Here is a 23,172-nt window from a genome sequence, read left to right on the forward strand (position 1 = left end):
GTCAGTCGCCCAAAGTGTCATCCTATAGACGAGGCGCAAAGGGCTAGTCATAAGGATCCTAAGGAGAGCCTAAACTGAGTCCCCCAAAACCAGAGAGTGTGGTAAACCATGTGGTGAAAGAAGCAGTGCGTCAAAAGGTGGTAGAGGAGGCCATTCTGGAAAAGGAGGAGAAGATTGAGGTAAAGGGCGAAGCAAAGGAAATGGACTGGTTGCCTTGTCAGGTCTCTTTTGAGCCTTGGACCCAAGTGGAGATGGGGGATTGATGGCTTCCTCGAAAGTAAGCTTGTGCTTTGGAGAAGCAGTGCTGGACTTTGGTGGATTCCACTCATCTGTGGGTGAATGTGAATTCACTCCTGTCAAGCGTCCATTTACTCCTGCAGCTGCTGAAGGATGGCTGATTCTGGTCTTCGGAACCGACGGAAGATCACTTCGGCTCAGAGGATGATTCGGGTGCGTGCTGTCAGCACCAGGGATCTTGTCTCAAAGCAGATTGACATCAGACCAAGTGCTTTCGGTTGGACAAGGTTTTTGATGCTAGCACCAGTTGGCACTGCTTCAAGATATGCTTCGGTGCCGGTGGCAGGCTGGGCCATGAGTCTGAAGCTTGGCGTCTGTGCCAACCATGGCCTTAGGGCAGTGATGGATAGGAAGCTTGGTGTCTGACTTTAAGGTTCAAGGCCGACCCCCCTTAGAGGGAAGTCCTTAGCCTCTTTGCGATGGTGGAGGAGGGAGGTTGTACTCATGGCTGCTGTCTTCGATGCTTGTCCCTGAGGAGGCAATGGCATGCTGTCCTCCAAATCGGAGCCGGAATCCTCACAGAATTAGATTTGAATGTTTCCAGCCGGGGTGAATTTCGACATTCAGTTCGCCGAAGAGATCTGGCGTGTCTTCGCTTTGTCTGTGGCTAATAGAGGCGGGCATGAGGCATTGATCCGAAATGGAGTTATTTTTAATCACAGGACATGCTCGTGGACTGAACTGCCTGAAAATAGCCCTGGAGGAAACGTGATGAATACTCGATACCGACGAGTGGAGAGGATCCGAACAGGCCTGGACACAACAATGCAGGTCATTTAGCTGGAGCTCGCTGGAGCACGTCCGACCCGGATGGCAGAAAAAAAACAATATAACAGTGGAGCAGAAGCCCATGCGCATTATCCACTCACAGGCATGACTATACTTCATGACTCGGAAGACTTCTTTGAAGAGAAACAACCTGCACATGTCACAGCCAAACACTAGATGGCAGAAGTATGCACAACTTATGTATCGCCAGCTATACATGCCACAAACAAATATTGTTCTCGGTTACAGTAAAAATATATATTTTTAATCATGTATTGATTATTAAAAGTAATTTAATTTTATTTTGATAAAAATTATAATCATTTTTAAATTGAAAAGATGAAAATGAAGACATCCTTTAGTCTTTTCTATTAAATGAAATATGTGTGTGTGTATATATATATATATATATATATATCATATTTATATTATTAATTTAACAAAATATTTCCAATGGATTTTTATTTTATGTCCCTACCACAACTTATTTATAAGATTCATTGTAAAGGTAGGTTATTGGAAAAAAGCATTGCAAAGGTGACACGACTTGCAAACAATAAATCCCTAGATCTACAAGTGCAGCTGATGCATCCCCAAAATTATTAAATCACTAAAGGAAAAGGGTCTGAAGAGCTCAGAAGGGTACACCAATGCACACAAGTGCCTCGGAGTCATTAAATTTTTCCCTTTCCCACAAGTCCAACATTTCACTCTCCATCATTTGAAAACGTTTTGATAAACAGCACTCTCTCTTGCTTGGCAAATACGTTTATTTAGTTATTGTGGCTTTAACTAGTGAAAGTCAATTGTTGTGAAACAGTCTGCCATTTCTTGCAGACTTCAAAACATCAGTAACATCTACTTTGTGAGCAGCTACAGTTTAACTCTCTGGAGCATACGCTAAAATGATATATTGTTGGTTTAAGCTTCCAGTAAGAAATGCATCTCTCAGTTAGGTCTTGTCTGGCAACATCTTCATAAAATACATTGGACAGAAAAATGAATTAAATGGCAGATCTAATGACAGACGGTTTTGGTTTAGAAAACAAAGCCATGCAAGTTTATGGACTACTTGAAGAAAAAGAACAAGACATCAGAACAACAGCTGGCAAAGGTTCACGTTACAAGTATCTAAGTGGTTAAGGGATGCCTACAGAACAGAAAAGTGTTATTAGGGTGAAGGGACAGCACAAAGCAGTGGAAGAATGACCAGAGGTCCTCTGGAGAGTAACTATTAGGCAACACTGGTATATTCCTACGAAAGCTGCCAGCTTTGGTGTGTGACATACCTCATTAGTAGTTAGCTTGTCCTGGGGTGTCTGTGGGGACATGGTGGGTGTCGGCTGGCTTGAGGATGGGGAGGAGGTGGTGGTGGTAGAGGAGGAATGACTTTGCTGCAAGAGATCTGGCAAGAGGTGAATGCGACCAGCAAAGCCATTGCTCTCATGATGGCCGGCACGCTTTTTGTCAACTGTAGTCTGTAGAAAAAACAGGCACACCTGTCTTGCTCAAGTGCTGCTTAAATCCTCCCACCCTATTACAGGTTCATTTATTTATTTTATACTTCTCTGAGGAAAACAAAGGTAAAGACAGCCACAACTACCAAAACTTACTTCATGTCTCGATGCCAGAATTTAAGGTAAAGGGTGATGAGCCAAAAGAACATTTTCTTAAAGTACTGCTTTTGGCTAGCATCATATTTTGATTGCAATACACTTTGCTTAAAGTTAAGCTGCCAAATGCAAAATATCCTTGTTGGCAAATTGATATCTAAAGAGCAAATTAAGTTTATACTTTCTTTTTTAATAGGTAGTCTTAAGACTGGACAGATTTGCCAGCCTACGATAATATCTGGAAACCCTTACCTAGCTATTTGAACATCAAGCATGAAGTCTTAAAGTCCCAAGTTAGCAAGCACTAAAGATTGAATCACTTCAGAAACTGAACTTTGGAGAAAGTTGCACATAATTATTGAAAAAAGGTCCATTGTTTCCCAAGCACTCAGTAAAAAGAAGTTAGTGTCAAATGCAAAGGGATGCATTGTCTTTAACAACCAAATTGCCAAAGCACCTGAGAGGGTCTGAAAAACAAACCAAAAGCCTGATTATTTTCCCAGTTTGAGCGTCTTGCTGTTTGGTCTGCAGGATACCACCCCCAATTCCAAAAGAAGCTAAAGGACTCTGAAAGTTAGTTTTTATAATGGTGATCACAACAAGCATGCAAAACAGCTAGGTGATAAGCGGCATAGGCATGGTCGTCCCTCACCACATGCGAATGCATGTGCTGCTAAGCGTCACCCTGATTATTACATGGACGATTGTTACAATGCAGAGACAAACAGCATGGATGAATGAAAGGGTTAATAATCAAAGAGCCACTAAGCAAGTGACATAATGGGCAGTACCTGTCGAACAATTAGCGTGCCCTCCTTGGAAGGAGTCATGGCTGGCTCACTCTCTACGTCATCATGAACAATCATGGTCTTCACCGACTCGGTCTCTCCGTTGCTAAGATTTAAAGATGACCTATGGAGTGAACAAGAAACCGGTGTCAATTAAGACTCACCTCTTCCCTTTGGTTTAGAAAGCATCCTTGCTTTCAGGGGATTTTAAACACAGAAACTACATCTTTTCATACCAGCTTCATACAAACGTAAATTGCAGCATTCTAAATTCAAGCTTTCACTACAAATAGTATCTGCTCACAGTGCTTGTGTGTCCTCCGGCCCAGAAGTGGATTCATCTGCCCCTTCCTGTTCCATGTCATCATCCTCTTCATCTGTTGTGCCAGAATCTTCGCTAGATGAAGAGTAATCGGTCACTTTGTGAGGCGGCCGCACATCCTCCACAGCTCGCAGTTCCTTTGCTAGTTCCGTCAAGTCCTAGGAAACAGAAGCAAAAATAAGAAACACAAACTTCAAGACAGCAGAACTGGCATCAAAGAAAGGAGTGATACAAATAACTACCCATGATCCAATCACCCTTAGTGCAACTACAAAATGGAACAGTGCATTAATTACTGCTGCATTTGGTCAACTTTTCTGAGAACATGTAAACGAAGAAAAACAAAAATATTTTTCCAATTATGGCACAAAAAGCTTGCAAATCAATGGTGCAGTATGAGCAGGTTTAAACTTTAACCCGAGCAATTATTAAATAGTACACTGATAGCATGTTAAACGTGGAACTAAACAGACATCAAATCAAGAGTGTGTTACCTTCTGGTTACCTCTCAAATAGGATGGGCGGGCACTCTCACTGGCCACGCCGTTGTGGTTTGCTCAGCGGCTGGAACGACTAGGCTATCAGCCTGGATACGAAAAATGGGACCTAATTGGTCTATCAAAAGTGGGGGATCTGATTAAAAAGGGGGCTATACTAACTTTTAGTGAACTCCAGACGAAATATCAGATTGCACAGAAGGAAATATATAGATATCTACAGATCTGACACGCGCTACATGCAGCTTTCCCATCTTTTAAAGATATACCGGAATCGTCGCCCCTGGACGATCACCTGCTGGAGGGGCCTCTTAACTCAAAGGCAATATCTCTAACCTACAAGAAGCTGAGTAACAACCTCCCTGACGCCTTCCAAAAGCTTAGGGAGAAATGGCAGGATGACGTAGGCCCTATAGAGGATGATGATTGGCAATCGGCGCTGATGTCCCCACATGAAGCAGCTATTACCCTGAGGTTTCGCCTAATCCAACTTGGAATACTCCACCGATCATATATGACAGGGACAGTACTGGCCAGGATGAGATCCAGGCCAGATGACAGATGTGCGAGGGGGTGTGGGCAGCAAGCCACGTTTTACCATACATTATGGTCCTGCCCCAAGATACGCCCCATCTGGGAGGGAGCAACGTCTCATATGCATACAGCCCTGGGGAAAGATATAACACTTACACCACAGCTTGGGTTATTGAACATCTGGGACAGTACTGACCTGACAGAAGTCGAAAGGCAATTTACAACGCTGGGTTACACACTGGTTAAGAGAGAAATGGCCAGGGGCTGGGGGCACAGGCGCCTGCCGTGGGTCTCCCTGTGGGCTAGAGAAATGGATAGATACATGATGGCAGAGATAGGTTTACAAGACTCCGGGATGCCCCAAAAAATGGATAAGAAGTGGTCTCAGTGGAACGAATATAGGGGGGATTTAGGTTTGTCACTCACAACTGAAATGGAAATGCGAAGGCAAGAGACTGATGGGAGATATGTAATAAGCAACTCTTAATTACTGTTTTACCCGTAACATCTTGATGAAAATATGCAATATGTTGTCCAATCATGTAATGTAATAATGTGATTATAATCAATAAATAAAGTTTAATTCTTTTTTTTTTTTAAAAGGAGTGTGTTATCTGTCCTGCTCCTTCTTAGCAACTTAGTCTGCAGCTTAACACATCCTGAATCAAAATAAGGCCAGCCCTAGACAATTTAGATAGTAAACTGTGCAGAATCTAGTTAAATGATACATTTGGGCAAATATTCTCCTGCTTCTCTATCTTAAACTAAGGGCAGATGTGCTAAAATAAACACTTATCTTCCGAGTGGCTCCTCTATAGCAAGCAATGACAATTCTTTGCTAAAACTTTGAGTATGTTTAGCATCATCAGAGATAAAATGAAGCACAGAAAATGTTATCACGGAGACCTCACTTACTGATCGAGAGAATCAGAAAAGCCACCATCAAATGGACAAAAGCTGGGGAGTGGTTTTGGAAACAAACCAGAAGTGGCTTTCAAAGTGCTTTAAGACATACGACTATCATGCTATTCCAAACTAAGACCCCTTTGGTTGAAATTATTTAAAGCATTGTGATAACTTCCATATAGGTTAGAATGACTCCAATCACGACCTTGAACTGAATGGATCCAAAATTGGAACCCAAACAGTCAAACACTGCTTCTAGCGGATCCATGCCTTGGTGGAAAGAAATAATCCATGCACGAGTGTCTCCCTGGCAGTAAACAGGACAAGGGTGCTACGAAGTGGTGCATTTTACCTAATGTAGTCTATGTGCATGAGGTTATCAATCTCTGGAGTACCACTGTGTAGAACTTAGGACTGCCAATTGTGTTAAATAACCTTGATTTGGTCAAGAATCCCTAGACAGTTTCTTTGATTGTATTTACATGTTTTCTCTGTACTGTTTGCATTGCTTGCTGCTTATCTGAACCTTTAAATTGTACACTGCCCTTTAAACCATGAAATATGCTACAACTACTAGCAAAGCAAGGTGATAAAGAAGCCTGAGAGCAGGAGGAGTATCCAGACAGATGCGCACTCTTTTTGGGGAATAGCTAAAAGACCAAAAGACCAAAGCTGAAGGAGGGCATTGCCCTTGGGCCATCTGACCGGAGGGCAAGGAGCTGGTTGACACACCTCCCTTCGACTTGGGTAACTGGTGCCTTGCCATCAAGAGTTCTCCAACAGTGCTGCATAAGCAAAAACACTTTACACCAATACCCAGAGCACAGAAAAACCATAGGATCCTGATGCGTGTTAAAGATAAGCATGTGTCTGCCAAAACTTTGTTAAAGGATGAGTCAAAAGTATTTATTAGAATTATCCATTTCTGTGGCAACATTGAGTATTTAATAATGGGAGCTCAACCAACACCCATAGTTGCACATTTGGAAAGGATAGGGGTAATGGTTTCAAAACCTTTGGAAACCAAACCCTTTTAGGCAAATTCGATCCTGCGGCAGCCTACTCAAAATGCTCCATTTGCAAAATCCACTCGGCTCAGAAACAATAGGCTAGCAAGCTTATCAGGAACGAAATCTCCAAACTGTGTATAGAAAACCTCTAGCATTCAATCGGTCGATATTATGCGCGCTGAAAATGCATTGTTAAACCAGGCGTTTAGCCAGAAGCAACAACAAACTGGCAGTTGAATGCTTCCTTAGAAGTAGTTATAGAAGTACTCTATTGATGGATAAAGCTTGAACTCCCATCAAAGTACTGCAGTCTTTAACCATTTTTACGACCATGGACTTAAAATTAGGTGAGCTGAAGGGAACGGTTGAGTTTTTGTTTAAGTTTTTGTTTAAGAATATAGCTTTAGGGAAACATGCCTATGTGTTACAGAGGGATAGGGATTTGGCTACAGAAATATCTGTCACCTGGGGGGCATTTGGCAGACAGGGGGTCGATTATCTAGCTGCATCCAATATAAAGAGAATGCCTATAAAGTACTGGCCCGTTGGTACCCAACACCTGTTCGCTTGTACAAGATGTTTGGGGGATCTGGTTTGTGCTGGAAGGGCTGCAGTGAGAGGGGAACGTTTTCACATACATGGTGGTCATGTCTCATGGTTCAAATTTTCTGGGTGGAGATACAGAGCCCGGTGTGGACCACCACCAATGTCCACATCTCAGTTGAACCTAAAACTATTCTGATGGACGAACTGGGGGCTGATAGAATGTTTTCCTCTACGACATCTCAGGGCTGCCTTATATCCCCAATTACTCCTTGCACTCTCCAAACTTGGGAACTTGTCGAACAGACTGTTTCAAGCTCCCCACAATGTGAATTGATTCCAATGAAGGCTGCTTCAATGAGATGCTGGCAGGCGGGGACTACAGGACTCCAGGCCGAAGCTTTGTAATGCTCACTGTTTTGTGAGCACGGAACAGCTTTATGTGGTGATCTCACAGAACAATTTTACAACAGTAGAACGTGCAGACCTTTAAAGAGAGGGGTAGTAGCAATGACAGGGGAAGGGACTTAGGTGAAGCAGTCACGACTAGGTGGGGGGATGGGGCAAGGTGCAGGTGTGGATGTGGTGGAAGAAAACAATGACTCTGGAGAGGTTCGGGGGAGGAGGGTAGTCAACCTGCAACCACATAAACCATCATGGAGTGCTACCACTGTAAAGAAAAAGTATCTCCATCCAGAAATGCACAGCCAATGGAAGGACACTGGTCACTGACAGGAAGCTGTACATGGCCATGCTCCACAGTATGGACAAACGCACAAAAACAAAGTGAAACCACCCGAAGACAAGAACCGCTGACCAATGAGAAGCAAGGAAATGCGTGACGTTGAAGACAACAAAAGGTAAGGAACAGACTGGCTATAAGCCCATTTTACTTTTTTTTTTTTTTTTAAATAGACTCGCAAGTGACAGAACACGCTGTCTCAGGCGGGACCTAAATATTATGTTATCTGTGATTCGACTAATATAAAACCACTTTGGGAACAAATTAAAAGGGAGTTCTCATTATGACAGTATAAATATGTTTCGAGATCTGTAAGTGCTTATATCTGATTTGCTTTCCTTAAAGAAGTAATGACAATCAGGAATTCTGTTTTGAAAGGTATAGAATTCAGAGACACTTTTTGCATAAGCTCAAGCAGTGATTTAATTAGCCCAGCTAACACTAAATTCAGCTTCGATTGAGATGGCGAAGTAGTCTGCAGAGAATATAATATGTTTGTCCTCTTTGATAACAGTTATGCAAAAAAAAAAAAACGGTATCAAAGTTTACAAAGCATATTCCGGTGTCTTTTTCCTTTATAGAAACCTTTATTGCATTGTTAGATTTCTTGTACCTCTTATTTGAGAATGTGTATTTACTCTTTTCATTTGTATCTTTGACAGGATTGTAGGTGGAACTCAAACAATAACCGTTTCTGATTAGTTTTAACAAACACCTTCTGTTACGGACTCCCTGGCGCTGAAGTCACTTATTCTGCCCCCTATTGTTTCTGTGTGCTGAAGGAGCTGCGTTCAAAGGTAATTTTGAAGTAGAGGTAAACCCTCTTGAGGTCTGATCCTTCACTTTTCACGAAAAAAAGGACTAGGTTCCCATTGTGATATTTGATAAATGACGCCCATATATTATGCAGAGAAGTGTGGCTCACTGGTTAGAGCGGCAGACTCTAAAGCAGAGATCAGGCCCGGGACCAGGGTTCAAGTCCCGACGCGGCAGGGTCTTGGGCTCAATGTCCGCGGAGACGATATGTCTCGCCTCGGTGCCTACTCTAATCATGGGTCCCACTCTGCAACTCTGGGCAATAGCTTGCTTAATCTCCACAACAGCCCCTACAACACTGGGATGCCGGCTTCACCTTGGAGGTACCCAGGAAGGGCATCTCACAGGGAGAGCCAGGAAGGGTTCCACAGCGTTATACAGCGCCGGGACGCCCCGTTGGGGCAGCTGTGCGCTTTACAAAATACACTACTACTACATGCCTTCGATACTGTCGTGCACACAGCTTTCTGCCTTGTCCTCTTGTGTTTGAGGTTCCTCTCACTGTCTGCAATGCTCCCATCACCTTAACAGTTTTATTAGCCTATTTCATATTTTCCAAAGTGGGCAACTTCTGGGTCAAGTAACTGATTTCTTGCGAAGGACGGGACTATTACATTAGATTGCACTACGAGGATAAACTCTAATATGCACAATGAAGTGTGACTTTACAGCTCTGCCCCGTTGACAGTTGTCTGCTTGCAGTCCTTCTGAGTCCAAAACTATCTTTAGGAATTAGCTGGCAATATTTCTTGCCTTTTCTACTACTGCTTTTCCCTCTTTCAGAGAGAAGTTTAATTACATTTTCAATTTCATCTCAGTGCTGGTGAGCTTATACATTCAGTGGTGTGCTCGAACTAGCTATGCATAACTCAGTTGCTTACGCTCTCCCCACCTTCCTCCCTACAGCCTCCAGCCTCTTACTGTCTTTCCAAGGAAAGGCTTTGTGGCAGAGGATTGTTGCCTTTTTTGTTCTGTAGACACCTCTAGAGAATCAGGTCCCACATGCGATTTGATATACTGTGGAATAAGGGATGATGCTTTAAACTACTTCTTCTCAATCGTTAGTTAAGCACCTTAGAGATAGCCTGTGTGGACAAACCCCCCTCTACTCTGCTGCAATGTACTTATTAACATAGGAAAGTAGAGTCTTCCTATGGAAAGGTCTTGAGAGTCTCTACTAAGAAGTATGTTTTTTTTCTTGTTCCAGCTCCATTTCCATTCCAAAAGTATCAGCTTATCAGCAGAGAATAGCAGGATGTGATTTTTTTACAACTACGTTGACTGCCAGGTTTATCAGCACCAACTGTCTCAATGCGATGAGTTTATTTCACTAGAAAAGATGTGGATAGTATTCAATTTGATGGTTCAGAATTTTTTTTAGTTTGGAGGACTGGAGACTTAAGGTTGGACCTCCTCAAATGAGACGATCCATGGCCCTCAAAAGTATGAAAGGAAACTTTCCTGGTATCCAATTCAACTTGGTGTTTCCCTCGAGCTTTCTCCAAGACCTCAAACTCCACCTCCTCCTCCTCCTCCTCCTCCAAAAACCCATATCCCAGCTCGACTGACCACCTTTTTTCTACCTCTCAAAATTGGACTTCCCCAACATGTCAACTTTGGCCCCAGTGTGCCAGCAATACCTTAGCTCTGTGAACTTGGGTTTTTGGCTTGAAAAGAGACCAAGCATAATAGTCCGCCAACTTATGGTCTATAGGAAGACAGAAAATGCATACCAGGTATTCGTCATTGAGAACGTTCATTGACAATTGAGGGAAAACTTGACGACTTGAAGATCATGCTCTTTCTACAAAATAGAGTTGAGGAGTTTCGTCCATTGTAATATTTACCAGTCCCTGACTATGTTGAAGAGCCATTGAAAACCTGAATTCACAATCCAGCATCAACTCCAATCACACTTCTGATAATTTTTCCGGATTTCCACTCAGCAAATATTTGGGAGCTCTCTTCGAGCACCTTTGAACGCACTAGCTGAAAAAAAGAATCTAAAATGTAGGCTACGCTAGGGGGAATTGTGGGCTTAGGTCAATATTATAGATAGTCCTAATGCTACACTTGGATAAAGTCCTACGGGAAAAACTTTGTAAATAAACATTTCCAAACCAACCCACTGGATAATGCACAGCACATGCGTCTGGAAGTTATCACGATGCACATCTATGGTTTATATTTTGACTTGTTAGTTCCAGTGCAAAAATGTCTGCTATCTAAGAAAGTGAGACAACCATTTCCAAATTTGCTATGGCAAAAGAAAACAACTGAAAATAGTGCCACACAAACAAATCATCACAACACAGTACGGGTAGTGTATTATATTAGCAGCAATTGTTTCATTAGATGTGAAAAACCAACATTATTTTTTTCCCATCCGTTAATAGGAATGAGTGCTATGTTAGCATTACATGGTCATGGCATCTCAGATAAGGCAAAGACAGGTTCTGCAATCTGATGAGATAATGATGACCAATAGAATTTTTTTTCAATAACTCAAATATTGTATCTTAAATGAGAGCACCGCTTACCACATCTCCCTAGAACATTCATCAGAGCATTCGTGATTTGAAGGTTCCAAAGGTCCAAGTAGTGAAAGATGTTCGGTAAAAAAAAACAACAAAAAAAAACAATTGACTATCAAGATTTCAAAGGAATTTTTAAGTAGCTGTTAATAGCTTAGGAATTGCAATCAACGACTATAGCAATAGCACACAAAGACAAGATAGAGTAGATAAGCAGCCCCCTTATAATTACCAATGCAACTTAAAGGCTTCTTGTTCTGAATTTCATGCTACTTGTGGTTAAAAGGAGAACTATATAATACAAGTTGAAATATAGCCATATAATCTTACAACAGCAGATTTGATGGGTCTGAAGATTTCTTTCTTCTCTTCTGACTTTTTGGTTGCATTCTCATGTCGTTGGGATGGTGAACCTTCCGACTTAGACGATGCTACAAAATATCCAGATGTTGCAATGAAGATAAATAGAACGGTTTAAAATGATACATACATTTTTTCCAAATTCAATCGGGAGTTGTTCATGGCCTGTCAGAAAATTAACCACTTTCTTTCTACTTTGATAATGCAAGTCTTTAACATATTATGAATGGACAGAGGAAGACAGATCTCTGGCAATACCTCAAATATTCAACAATATGATTTTATTTATTGTGCTATCAAGGCCTACCATTTCTGCTGTCAACTCTGCTATCATAAAGCTAGCATTGAGTGGCTGCCATACTTGCATCACAACCATTTTATTTAAAGCCAAAAGGTATTGGAAGACTAAAATGCATGTACTGTTTGTACAATGCTGCTATCACAGCTGTTGTCAAAAGAAGAAGTAACAAAGAAACAGTGGTTGTTTGAGGGAGAGGAAAGAATTGGGATCAATATCTCCTCGGGGTAATGTCAACTGAACTACTGCTCTACACAACTGGTGATTTGATCAGAGTTGCCAAAGAATTTCAGTCTAACTTACCAACTGTGTAGTTCAGCACTTCGTTTGATACTATTTCCAGGAGGGAACAGTACTTTTACTATTATTTTATAGTCAACCACACCATAACACTGCATACCAAGAAAGAAGAGTTTTAGATAGACTATTACAAATAAGAAAAACAAGAGGCAAAAACAAGGACTGCTGTGATAACAGTCTTCAAATGGGAACTTGCTCCTACACATTTGCATTAAGCTATTTACTTTTATATTTGCATCACTAGTGAATTAAAAATAAATTAACTTGAGGATAAATCGAATAATTCTCACATCTCACTCTGAACCGTTCCCCAGATCCGCTTTGAGAACCAGGGTGCGATCCTGGCTGCGATCCGGAATTGCTTGACCCAGAGGAGCTTCCACTGCCGGGCCTGGGTACAAGCTTTTCAACTCTTTCCCACAGTAGCCGGGGCTCTATATTGCTAATTTGAAATGAAAAGAAAAAAAAAAAAAAGAAGGTTATTAGTGAGGCATGTGTAATTTTTACAAATTAGTTCTTAAAAGTTAGAATTTCAAAGAAACACAACAGATCTAGTATTTAGTAAATGAGCATTAACAAGAGGTCTCAAAGCTTCATCTGTTCCTAAAACAGTAGTGCCTTATGAAAACCAATGAATCCTAAAAAGCATATGGGAGAGTAGGCATGCGTTGAAGGAACCGAGTTTTCCTTTTTTCAAGGGTTCAGAGACAAGCGTAGATACGACAAGAGTCACTTGCTATTTTGAAGAAAAAAAACTAAAGCTGAGCTCACATAGTTAATCAAAATTAATTTTGCTTTTTAAAATACACACCATTTATATCACCAGTGTGGCATGTGGGGGGACTGGAGTACCATGGATTTGATGAGGATTAAGGTTAATGGAGTTTGACCACCATTTAAATCCTAGTTACCTGTAAATGAACTTACAGGCAAAATACTTTTTCCGTGGATTTAGATGAAATTTATTGTCATACAAGAGTGACAGCCATAAGGCGTTGCATCAATGCTACAGCCCCTTAATTCATTGTTTCTGTTCCTGCTACAGGCATTCGAAACAATAACCACAAGTGTTGTCTATTTCCTTTACTATACTACACAGCCAATGTAGTTGTTAGAAATTAAAATAATTATTGAGCCTAGTTTCCAGACAAATGCTTCGGAAATTTTGAGCTACTCTACATGCAGAAACAGGTAATTGGAGGAACAAATATCACAGTAATAGTTATGAATTCACCTACCTATAGTACAGCTTTTATACATGTTGTTTTAGGGGTCTATGAACAAAATTCATGCTACTCACCTCTACCCAGTTTCAACTGGTAGGTCTCTGACCAAATAAGGATGATACCCTTTCAATAATTATGGATTTCTTACACACTTGCAACCCTGACTAGGCGGCAGGCAGTGATGAAACATGCCCTTTTGCATGGGTGATGGTTTGTGTCCTTATAACAAGACTACTTACTTCCTATTACCAATCCAGGGGATCCAAATACCTGCCCAGCTGAAGGAATGGGGGGTGAATGATTTTCCTTGTGATTATAAGTAGACTAGGAGGGTAATCATCTAACCCAGTTATTTAAAAAAAAAGTTAAAATAATCTAGAGTTTAGCCCCCTTGAGGCAAGATTACACTAGGTCCCCTTGGGAAGGGAGGGGTCTCCCAAATCAATGCTTTGGGAGGAGTGGGTTGGCCCTCTGAAAAACAATGATTGGAGAGATGCCCTGATGGCACCTAGGGTCATTATGATCTCCTCTAGGCTAACACTGATCCAAACATTATCTTCGCTGTGCAGATCTCACTCTAGACTGTCTGCACAAAGCAGGCCACCTGTCTCATTCTAGATGCTTCAGATGCTCCCAAACCACTCCAAATCTTTATTGCATGGTCTGGAGGAGACTCATCATTCAAAGATCCTGGGAGGCGGTGTTTGCAGAGCTCGCCACAGTACTGGGATCTTTCCCTGACATTACTATTACTGGCAGTGTTGGGCATGGCTGGGGGTACAAGAGCAGATAGGGCCTTACTAGACACGGCCACCATGATAGTCAAAAGGGATATAGCCGGTCTTTAGAAGTCCGCAGCGCCACCAATAATCCCTCAATGGCGGCAAGGAGTAGACTGGTGCGCCCAACAAGAGAAACCGATGTATGAGGCCAGAGGCTGCCTTGCCAAATATCATAAGATTTGGAGCGAACGTGGGGGCAAGCGGGCATGGACTGGTTGCTCTAAAGATTCAGGAGCTCTATCGGACTGGCGGTCCTATGGACACTGGGATAAGTGTGATAGCTGTGCTTTTACTAATTTGTCCTCAGATTATGGAGACTTATTGATTGAAGTACTTTTCCCACCTGTTCTGCAACAACAAAACTCAAAAAAGTTGATTATTAAGAAAATAAAAATCAAACCATTCCATCTTACTGCCCCAACATTGTAACTATATATGTTTGTGATATCCCACAAAGCCTGACTATCCTATAATACTCAGGTGTTTTCAGAGGATAGCCTATGCAGAGTATTTGATCCCTATGAGAACCTCTTTCCTAGAACTTAAAAATAGTCCTGATGTAACTTTCACAGACAACACTCCAGGACAAACCAGCATTGGCATAGCCAATAGGTCTCACCTTTGGGACCTTATAAATATATAGTTATGCAGCAGGTCCCAAGGGCGAGACCTTTTGGCTATCCTAATGCTTGTTTTTCTTCTGCCCCCCCCCCCCCCCCATGTTTTGCTTCTGTAGACTCTGATTGTCTCTGGATTAGGTCCAACTCTCCTCACATGTAGACAAAAGGTCTCCAAAATGCAGCTGCCCAGTCCAATGCCTGTTACACGCCAATGAATCAAGGAAACCGATGAAAGACTGTCAGTAACAGATTCACACTTGCATCCAGAATCCCAATATAAAATCATTGCCACCCATCTTTTTAAAAAGAACAAATTGGCAGTAAGTTAATATACATGTAGTAGCCAATTAGCTTTCCCAAAGTGGAGCGAAGAGTGCAATCACAAACCAATGTGGTGGCCATCTTCACATTACCAACTATGGTAGCTGCGTTTTTTTAAGCTTAGGATAATGTAATTTCTTGATAGGAGGAAAAGACACTGGATTTAATAGCAACATGGTTAAATAACGTTTGATGTTAGTTTTTTTAAAGAGCCACCGCTAGTACTGTTAAATGTTTGAAATTTTTACCAAAATACTTCATCATGCAAAATAATAGTCCACCAGTCGCAGTAGGAAAAGAGTTGCCTGTTTATGTCCTATGCAACACTCTTCTAACATTATTTCACCTCAGAGCAAGGAATTTAGGTGGGTGTTATAGCTGTTGCAGAAAACTCCCACTCAAATTTAGAAAAAGAAAGTTAGTTGCAATGCTTTCCAATTTTTATGCAGGAGGCTGTGGATAGGCAGCACGCAGTGTGTGCACTGTACACACCAGGCTTGCGCCGCTTTGCGTAAATGAAGTGCGGCTCTAACATCTGTCTTGGTTTGCGCCACGCAGCGCCAATAGTGTCAGGAAGCGATATAAATCCGTGACTTATGCATTTTAGTGCAGTAATGCGGACCACTACACTAAAATGCATTAGTATAAAGCCTGATGCGTGTTACTTGGCAGGGCTGCAACTGCAGCGATTTTGCAGTCCGGGTGGAGAACTCTGCACATAAAAATATAGGACAGGGCAATCTTTTTAGGTGCAGAGTTCTCCACCTGACTGCGGACTCTCCGTAGCTGTAAACTTATTAACCTGTAATTTGTGAATAGCAAAAAAGTTGTAAACGTACACAAAAGGGCAATTTACCCTTGTGTATCAGTCCCTGTCTAAGGAAAACCCTTTACCTATACAATAATTTTTAAAACTTTCTACATTGAGGAAATATGGTTATGTGTATAAAACGTATTTACTTAGTGTCTTTTTGGAGTAGGGAAGTAAGCAGTAAGGTCCCATTGCTGAGCCTTAGTAGCAGGTTCCTCCATCCTAGTTTCCCTACAGATTATGTTTGCACATAAAATCCTGCATAAACAGCACATATTAATAGCCACCTGCAAAGACCTACCAACCTTCAGCGGCAAGTCAACCAGCACAAACATGTAAACAACTGGACCCATGTGCACCTACATGAACAAACACTTGCACTCTCACATATGGTGACCAAATAGTCACTTATCCAAAATTACGCTTTCTGTTTTTTAACCAGTCATCATGTGTTCGTCCAGATGGCGGGAAGCAGGACTACAACTCCCGAAATGCACTTTACTCAATGGCGCCCACAACTGCAAACTGGCTGCCCTTGTGATATGAAGTCACATCACCCCCTTTAAACACCTGCAAGAACATATTTACACATGTATGCGTACACTTGCAGGCATAGACATACAAAGAAAAAGATCTTATATCCAAGATGACTTGACTCTCGTGAGGCTTTAAATATATCAGATGGACTCTTGCTGTTCCCCTACGTGGACCACATGAGTGTCCTGCACAGGTGACTACCCAAAGATGGCTTATGCAACGCCAGTGTTGGAGTTGTTCTGCCACTTGCCTTCCAGAAGGGCAGGGCCGCAGCCTGGTTTTGTCCCCGAGGATAGGGATGAGGCGTCAATTCCCACGAACTCGTGTGGAAACACACTGCTTGAGGTGTTAGATTAGAGCACAGACGCATGTTTCTTGAGCAGAATTATAATAGAATTGTGACATTTTTATTTTACCAAGAAATTAACTCCAGCCGTCTTTCTTGAGTGGACTTTTATCCGAGCGCAGGATCTAATTAAATCCCAGAAAAGTGACGTCTGAGAGAGTCTTGCTGCAAATTTTAGGGTCTCAAATGAAATGGTGTTGCTGTTCTTTGCACCACAGCTGTAATTACATTGATTTTCCCTTTATTGTTGGAGCTGTGGGCCGGTGTTGTAATGCAGGTTGGTCAGCACCATTCCATCTCAGCTGAATAAACAAACTGAGAAAGGAGCGAGCGGTATTCAAATATTAGTCCGGTTCAGTCAGACTGAGAAGATTAGACATAAAACTTTGTCACAATAATACGGGCAGAGATTATGGGCAGATGTACTCTGTGAGACAGGATAAAAGGTGCTGCTCTCCTTCCGCGAATGGAGCGCTTAGCTATTATCTGGGCGCGTGGCAGAGGGGTTAAAATAATTGGAATATAGAGCTCGCACTAGCGTGGCTTAGCAGAGATTTGGGTAAGCCTCCTAGAAGCAAACAAGGCTGTTTTGTAAGTGCCTGGCTGTGCCGAGGGACTGCAGCTGCTGTCAATGATTGCCAGGCGATGTAGCCAGCCCAGGAAACCCAATGAAAGCAGAATTTGTGTGAGCCCTGATCCTGTCTACTCGCAGCTCCCTGCCCTTTCCCAGAGCGCACAGATCGGAGTGCGGCATGAGCCCTCGTCAAAGGCAAGGGCAGGCAGCACGGCTCTGAGGAGGGGGCTGCACCCATAGCTTCAGCCTTCATGTGCGTCGTGGAGGACCTGATCTTCAACGGCAGCCGCATCATGTGGAACCTGCTTGTGCTAGATTACCCCTAGCGGGAGCAGGAGCTGCAGCGAGAGGCCATGCTAATTAGAAACATATGGTTGGAGCGCCGCTGCTCGCTCCCGCTAGGTGGATGCCACCACAAGCACAAGTGTGCTTGAAAAGGAGATGACCGATTTCTAAAGGTCATCTCCTAGAGCAACGCATGCCCGCTGCCTAGGCGAGACATAAAAACTAATCTTTGCTCAAGCACCAATTAGTTATTTCCCTGTCAACTTACGACAATCCCAAGATGTTTTTGTAACTTGTGTACTAACAACCTCTCAGGAGGTCTCTTCATGCACCTCAGAACCCAGTGGTGGAAACAAAAGAATCTAACCTGGAGGTCTGCACGTTATGTTTTATTCGGGTCCTTTGATCAAGTTTTTGATAGCTTTATGGGAAGGTTAAAAAAGTATTTACTTTAATTTCAGTTTTGTGTCTCCTCCATCAACAGCAAAATCTTTGTGCTCTCCCGAGTGTGGTTTTGATGTGGTATAACATGAAATCTGTAAAGTTTCTTATAGTTAGCCTCTATAGTTGCTCTTGCGGGGAAAATAGCCAGTGTCTATTTTTGTGAATGAAGGAACCATAACAGTTAAAGATGCTTGAATAATATTTTGTCATGGTGTAAATAAGGTTAGTCAATGTGCTCGAGCAAATGTTAAGAAACGTCTGCGCACAAAAGAAGAAATTTACATTATTAATACTCCTTTCGCACCTTCGTATAATACTTAAGTCTTATAGCTGTTTATCACGTTAAAATATTATACAGAATAAATCCAGACATGCGGTTTCCATTTTCGTTCTAACATCCTTCAGTGGTTTATCCCAATAATTTGTCAGCTATCAGTCTTGCACATTCTTTCTTAAGAATAGAAACCATTGTTTTTATTAATTTTTGACTTTTATATTTTTCTCTTTTAAAACTTGCTTATATAAATGCAAGTGAGTTCAATTAATTATTACCAATATTAAAAGTTGGATATATTCCAAGGGAGAAATCCAGGAGCAGGATGTCCTTCATAGAGGGATCATCTTAGGAAAGAATCTGAATGTAGTAGTGAGAAATGAGGATAAATTTAATGAACAAGTTACTTACCTTTGGTAACGATGCATCTGTAAGACATATGTTAATTATAGGTTCCTTACCTTAAAATTACCCCCAGGCGTCAGACTGGATCCGGAGAATTTTTTTATCAGCACTACCCCTGAGCATAGGTAGGTGGCATTGGTTGAATCCACGTCCGTTGTCGGCGTTGTATTCTCCAGGATGATGTTGCTGTATCTATTTAGACACCGTCCCTGCCTGCTGACATCAGTTCTGAAATGACTTTTCACACCAGAAGCGCAGTCATGCAAGACACTGACCACTGGTGCACCAAACCAGGGCCCTGCAAGGGAGTCCCTGTCCCTAGAAGTCAGTTCACAGAGCAGGGAGGATGGGTGGAGGGGTAAGAAATTTATATCTAACATATGTCTTTTACAGATACATCGTTACCGAAGGGAAGTAACTTGTTCATCTAAAATAGACTGTTCTAGATTCCTTACCTATCCAATCAATTCCAACCCCAGAGGAGGGTCTGCGAACTAAGTTCACACCAGAAAGTCCTGGAGGTCAGAACAGGCAAAATAACAGTCACTCCAGACTGGGCTGTCCAGGCAGTAAGTAATGTCTAGTGAACGTGTGGAAGGATGCTCACATGGCTGCCTGACAGATGTCAAGGAGTGGAACGCCACAAGCAAGAGTAGTGGTGGCCGCCGTAGCTCTGGTAGAATGAGCACAGAGCCCCACTGAAGGTTCCTTCTTTGCCAAAGCGTAGCACCTTTTTATACAAAGGACAACCCATCTAGAGATGGTCCACTTTTGAACAGCCCAACCTTTCTTGGCACCCACATAACCAACGAAGAGTTGATTGTCCACCCGGAAATCTTTTGTGCCATCAAGGTAGAAAGATAGCGCAGCTTGGGGTCCAGACAGTGAAGTCTCTCCTCCTCCTTGGAAGGGTGCAGAGGTGGGAAAAAGGTGGTCAAAGTAATGGTTTGTCCAATGAGAAAGGGCTTTACCACTTTGGGAAGGAACAAAGGCCTTGTCCTAAGCACCACTTTGTCCGGATGCACAGAGAAGAAAGGGGGCTTTGAATAAAGAGCTTAAGAGCTTGTAGCTTACAGAGGTGATGGCAACAAGGAAGGCTGTCTTCAGTGTGAGGATCCTGAGAGGACAGTTGTGAAAAGGCTCGAAGGGAGGGCACATAAGGTAGGTTAAGACCAGGTTTAAGTCCCACTGGGGCATTACGAAAGGAGAAGGAGGAAAGAGATGAATAATGCCATTGAGGACTTTCTGTACAATAGGGGACTTGAACAAAGATGGCTGATATGGAAGCCGAAGGAAACCGAGATGGCTGAAAGATAGCCCTTAAGAGTGCCCAGGGCAGAGCCCTGCCGGGCAAAAGAAAGTATGTACAATAGGATCTCAGAAAGAGGAGCAGAAAGGGAATCCACAGCCTTTGCTGTGCACCATGCCACAGACTTATTTCATCAATAGGCGTATACCCTCTTAGTGGGGGGGGGGGGACGGGCTGCTAAGATAATGTTACAGACTTCAGGAGGAAGGTCAAAAGCTGTCAACTGTCGCCACTCAATCTCCACACAAGGATGTGGAGGCTGGACAGGTTCGGTGAAGAACCCTCCACCCTGTTGCTGCGACAGACGATCCTCCCAAAGAGGCAGTCTGAGGGGAGAATCGATGGCCAAGCTCAGAAGCTCTGGTTACCAGACTCTTTGTGTGCAGTTCGAAGCCATAAGAATGACTTGGGCCCGGTCACGCTTGATCTTCTTTAGCACTCTGGGCAGAAGTGGGACAGGCGGAAAGGCGTACAGGAGGTCACAGATCTGCTCGTGACGAAAAGAGTCGCTGAGCAAGTACCGATTTGGAAATTCCAAAGCGCAGAATTGCTGACATTGCGCGTTCGCTTCAGTGGCGAACAGATCTAACCACGGCTCTCCCCACTGCTGAAAGAGACCTTGCACCACCTCCAAGTGAACAAAATTTGTGATCCACCAGGCACTCGCGGCTGAGTTCGTCCTCCCTGGCGGTCAGAGAACTTGCCACAGAGTCAGGCCCAGATGTTCCAGCCATGTCCAGAGACGAAGAGCCTCTTGTCACAGGGACCATGACCCCAGCCTGCCCCTGTTTATTGCAGTACCAAATGGCGGTGGTGTTGTCTGTGAACACCTGCACCACTTTCCCTTTGACAGAGGGAAGGAATGCCTTCAGTGCCAGACTAATCACCCGGAGCTCCAGCAGGTTGATCTGGAGCCCAGACTCTGGCAGAGACCAGACGCCTCTGATCTACGCCACTCCCAGATGGCCACCCCATCCCAAGAATGACGGATCTGTCACCACTGTAAGGTCAGGTTAGGGAAGGGAGAGGGATCTGTTGCGGACCCAAGCGTGGTTCGTTAGCCACCACTGCAGTTGTTAAGCAGTCCCCTCCGAGATATGGACGTAGTCGGAAAGATTGCCCTGGTGCTGCACCCACTGAAACTTCAGGTCTCACAGCAGAGCCCACATATGCCATCTGGCATGATGCAACCTGCTGGTGGAAGAGGCCATGAGGTTCAGCAGCCTCAGGGTCATTCTCACTGAAATCCGGGATAGAGGCTGAAACCTCGGTATCATAGCCCGAATATCCCAGACTCACTGCTCTGGAGGATAGGTCCGAAACTGTAATGTGTCCAAAAACGCCCCAATGAAAGGGAGCGTTTGAGAGGGGGTCAGTGTGACTTCGGCACGTTGATAGTGAACCCCAGCAAGTGCAGGATATCCGCCGTAGGCTTGAGGTGGAAGACGACATCTTGGGGCGAGCCAGTCGCCGAGATAGGGGTAGACTGGAACCCCTAATCTGCGCAGATGAGCTGCGACCACCACCATCACTTTCGTGAACACCAGAGAGGCACTGGTAAGGCCAAAGGGGAGCACAGTGAATTGAAAATGCTCGTGGCCTACCGTGAATCCCAAGTAGCGCCTGTGGGCTAGCAGGACAGGGATGTGAAAAATGGCGTCCATGCAACTCCAATACCACCATCCTGCACTCCAGGGTCGAGAGCGGATAAGACCTGGTCCAGGGTTAGGATTTTGAACTTTTCCTTCGGGAGGAAGCAGTTGAGGGGCCTGAGGTCTAGAATAGGACGCGGGCCTTTTTTCTTATTGGGCACCAGAAAGTAGCAGGAACAACAACCACGACCTACTTCTGGCATAGGAACCCTCTTGAGAGCTCCCTTGGCAAAGAGCTAAAACTCCCTGGCGGAGAAGTGCCAAATGATCCTCCGACTTACAATCGAAAGACAGTGGCATGAAGAAAGGGGTAGTCTAGAAGGGGAGGGAGGAGCCTCTTCAGACTATTTGCAAAGCCCACCTGTCCAACGTGATGGTTTGCCAGAGGGGGAGATGATGGGGAATTCTGTCGTCCACTAGCTTCTGATGGCCCTGGAAGGTTGGACTAGGAAGGTTTGGAGGCAACTGCAGTGGTGGGAAGAGTAGACTGGCCTGCCCGCTGGCCTCCCAGACCCTTGTCGCTGGGCCCCACAGCCACGCTGAAACTGGGTAGTTTGAGTGAACCGGTGGCTGATCTGGGTTGGACGTGTTTGGGTGCCCCATCCATAGCCATGAAAGGTGGACGGGTTGTCGCTGTGAGGCCCAAGGACCGGGACGTAGCTCGAGAATCCTTAAAGTGCTCCAGCACCAAGTCTGCCTTGTCACCAAAAAGCAGACATCCTCAACCAGGCGTAGCGCCGAAGGGCTATCGACGTGACAATCGTTCTGCCCAGTGAGTCAGTGGTATCCAGTCAACAACAAATCGAGAATTTGGCTGCATCTCTCCCATCCGCCACTGCTTGGGAGAAAACGGACAAGGCCTCCTCCAGGCACTGAGGCAGCACCTGCGCAACCGTATGCCAGATGGTATGGGAGTATCAGCCCAAGAGGCATGCTGTATTCACAGAAAGCTATGTCAAGCTGGAGGAAGAGAACATGCGCTTTCCAAGATAATCCAGCCTCTTGGATTCCCTATCTGGGGGAGCAGAAGGGAATACACCCTTAGATGAAGAGGTTTGGACCACCAAGCTCTCTGGGGAAGGGTGGTGGGTGAGGAAAACAGGGTTGCCCGGTGCTGGGCGATCGTTCATTCCACAGGAGCCCCTAAGCTGGGCTTGGACCAGGAGTTCAGAACGACATCAGGGACCGCTTCATTGAACGGCGAAAGGGCCTCAGATGAAGTCGCTGCCAGTTGAAGCGCCTCCGTCAGGAGGTTAGT

At 43.8% G+C, this 23,172-nt stretch overlaps 1 protein-coding gene across 3 annotated transcripts in view; it reads right to left on the reverse strand.

Annotated features, from left to right (window-relative positions):
• The window catches only part of MAP4K4 (mitogen-activated protein kinase kinase kinase kinase 4), a 665,231-nt gene that overhangs the window by 80,869 nt on the left and 561,190 nt on the right, over window positions 1–23,172 (reverse strand). For 2 of the 3 annotated variants that reach the window (XM_086934710.1, XM_086934709.1), the window contains 5 exons: window positions 12,619–12,770; window positions 11,704–11,801; window positions 11,377–11,385; window positions 3,771–3,946; window positions 3,470–3,590 (listed from right to left, as the gene is read on the reverse strand). In XM_086934710.1, the coding sequence (XP_086790836.1) occupies window positions 3,470–3,590; window positions 3,771–3,946; window positions 11,377–11,385; window positions 11,704–11,801; window positions 12,619–12,770 (556 nt within the window). Of the gene's footprint in view, window positions 1–2,354; window positions 2,544–3,469; window positions 3,591–3,770; window positions 3,947–11,376; window positions 11,386–11,700; window positions 11,802–12,618; window positions 12,771–23,172 lie in introns of all 3 variants that reach the window. The other variant, XM_086934708.1, reaches the window with a different exon arrangement.

The sequence above is a fragment of the Lissotriton vulgaris genome, chromosome 8 (assembly GCF_964263255.1).
Source record: "Lissotriton vulgaris chromosome 8, aLisVul1.2, whole genome shotgun sequence".
In the NCBI taxonomy this organism is placed as follows: domain Eukaryota; kingdom Metazoa; phylum Chordata; class Amphibia; order Caudata; family Salamandridae; genus Lissotriton; species Lissotriton vulgaris.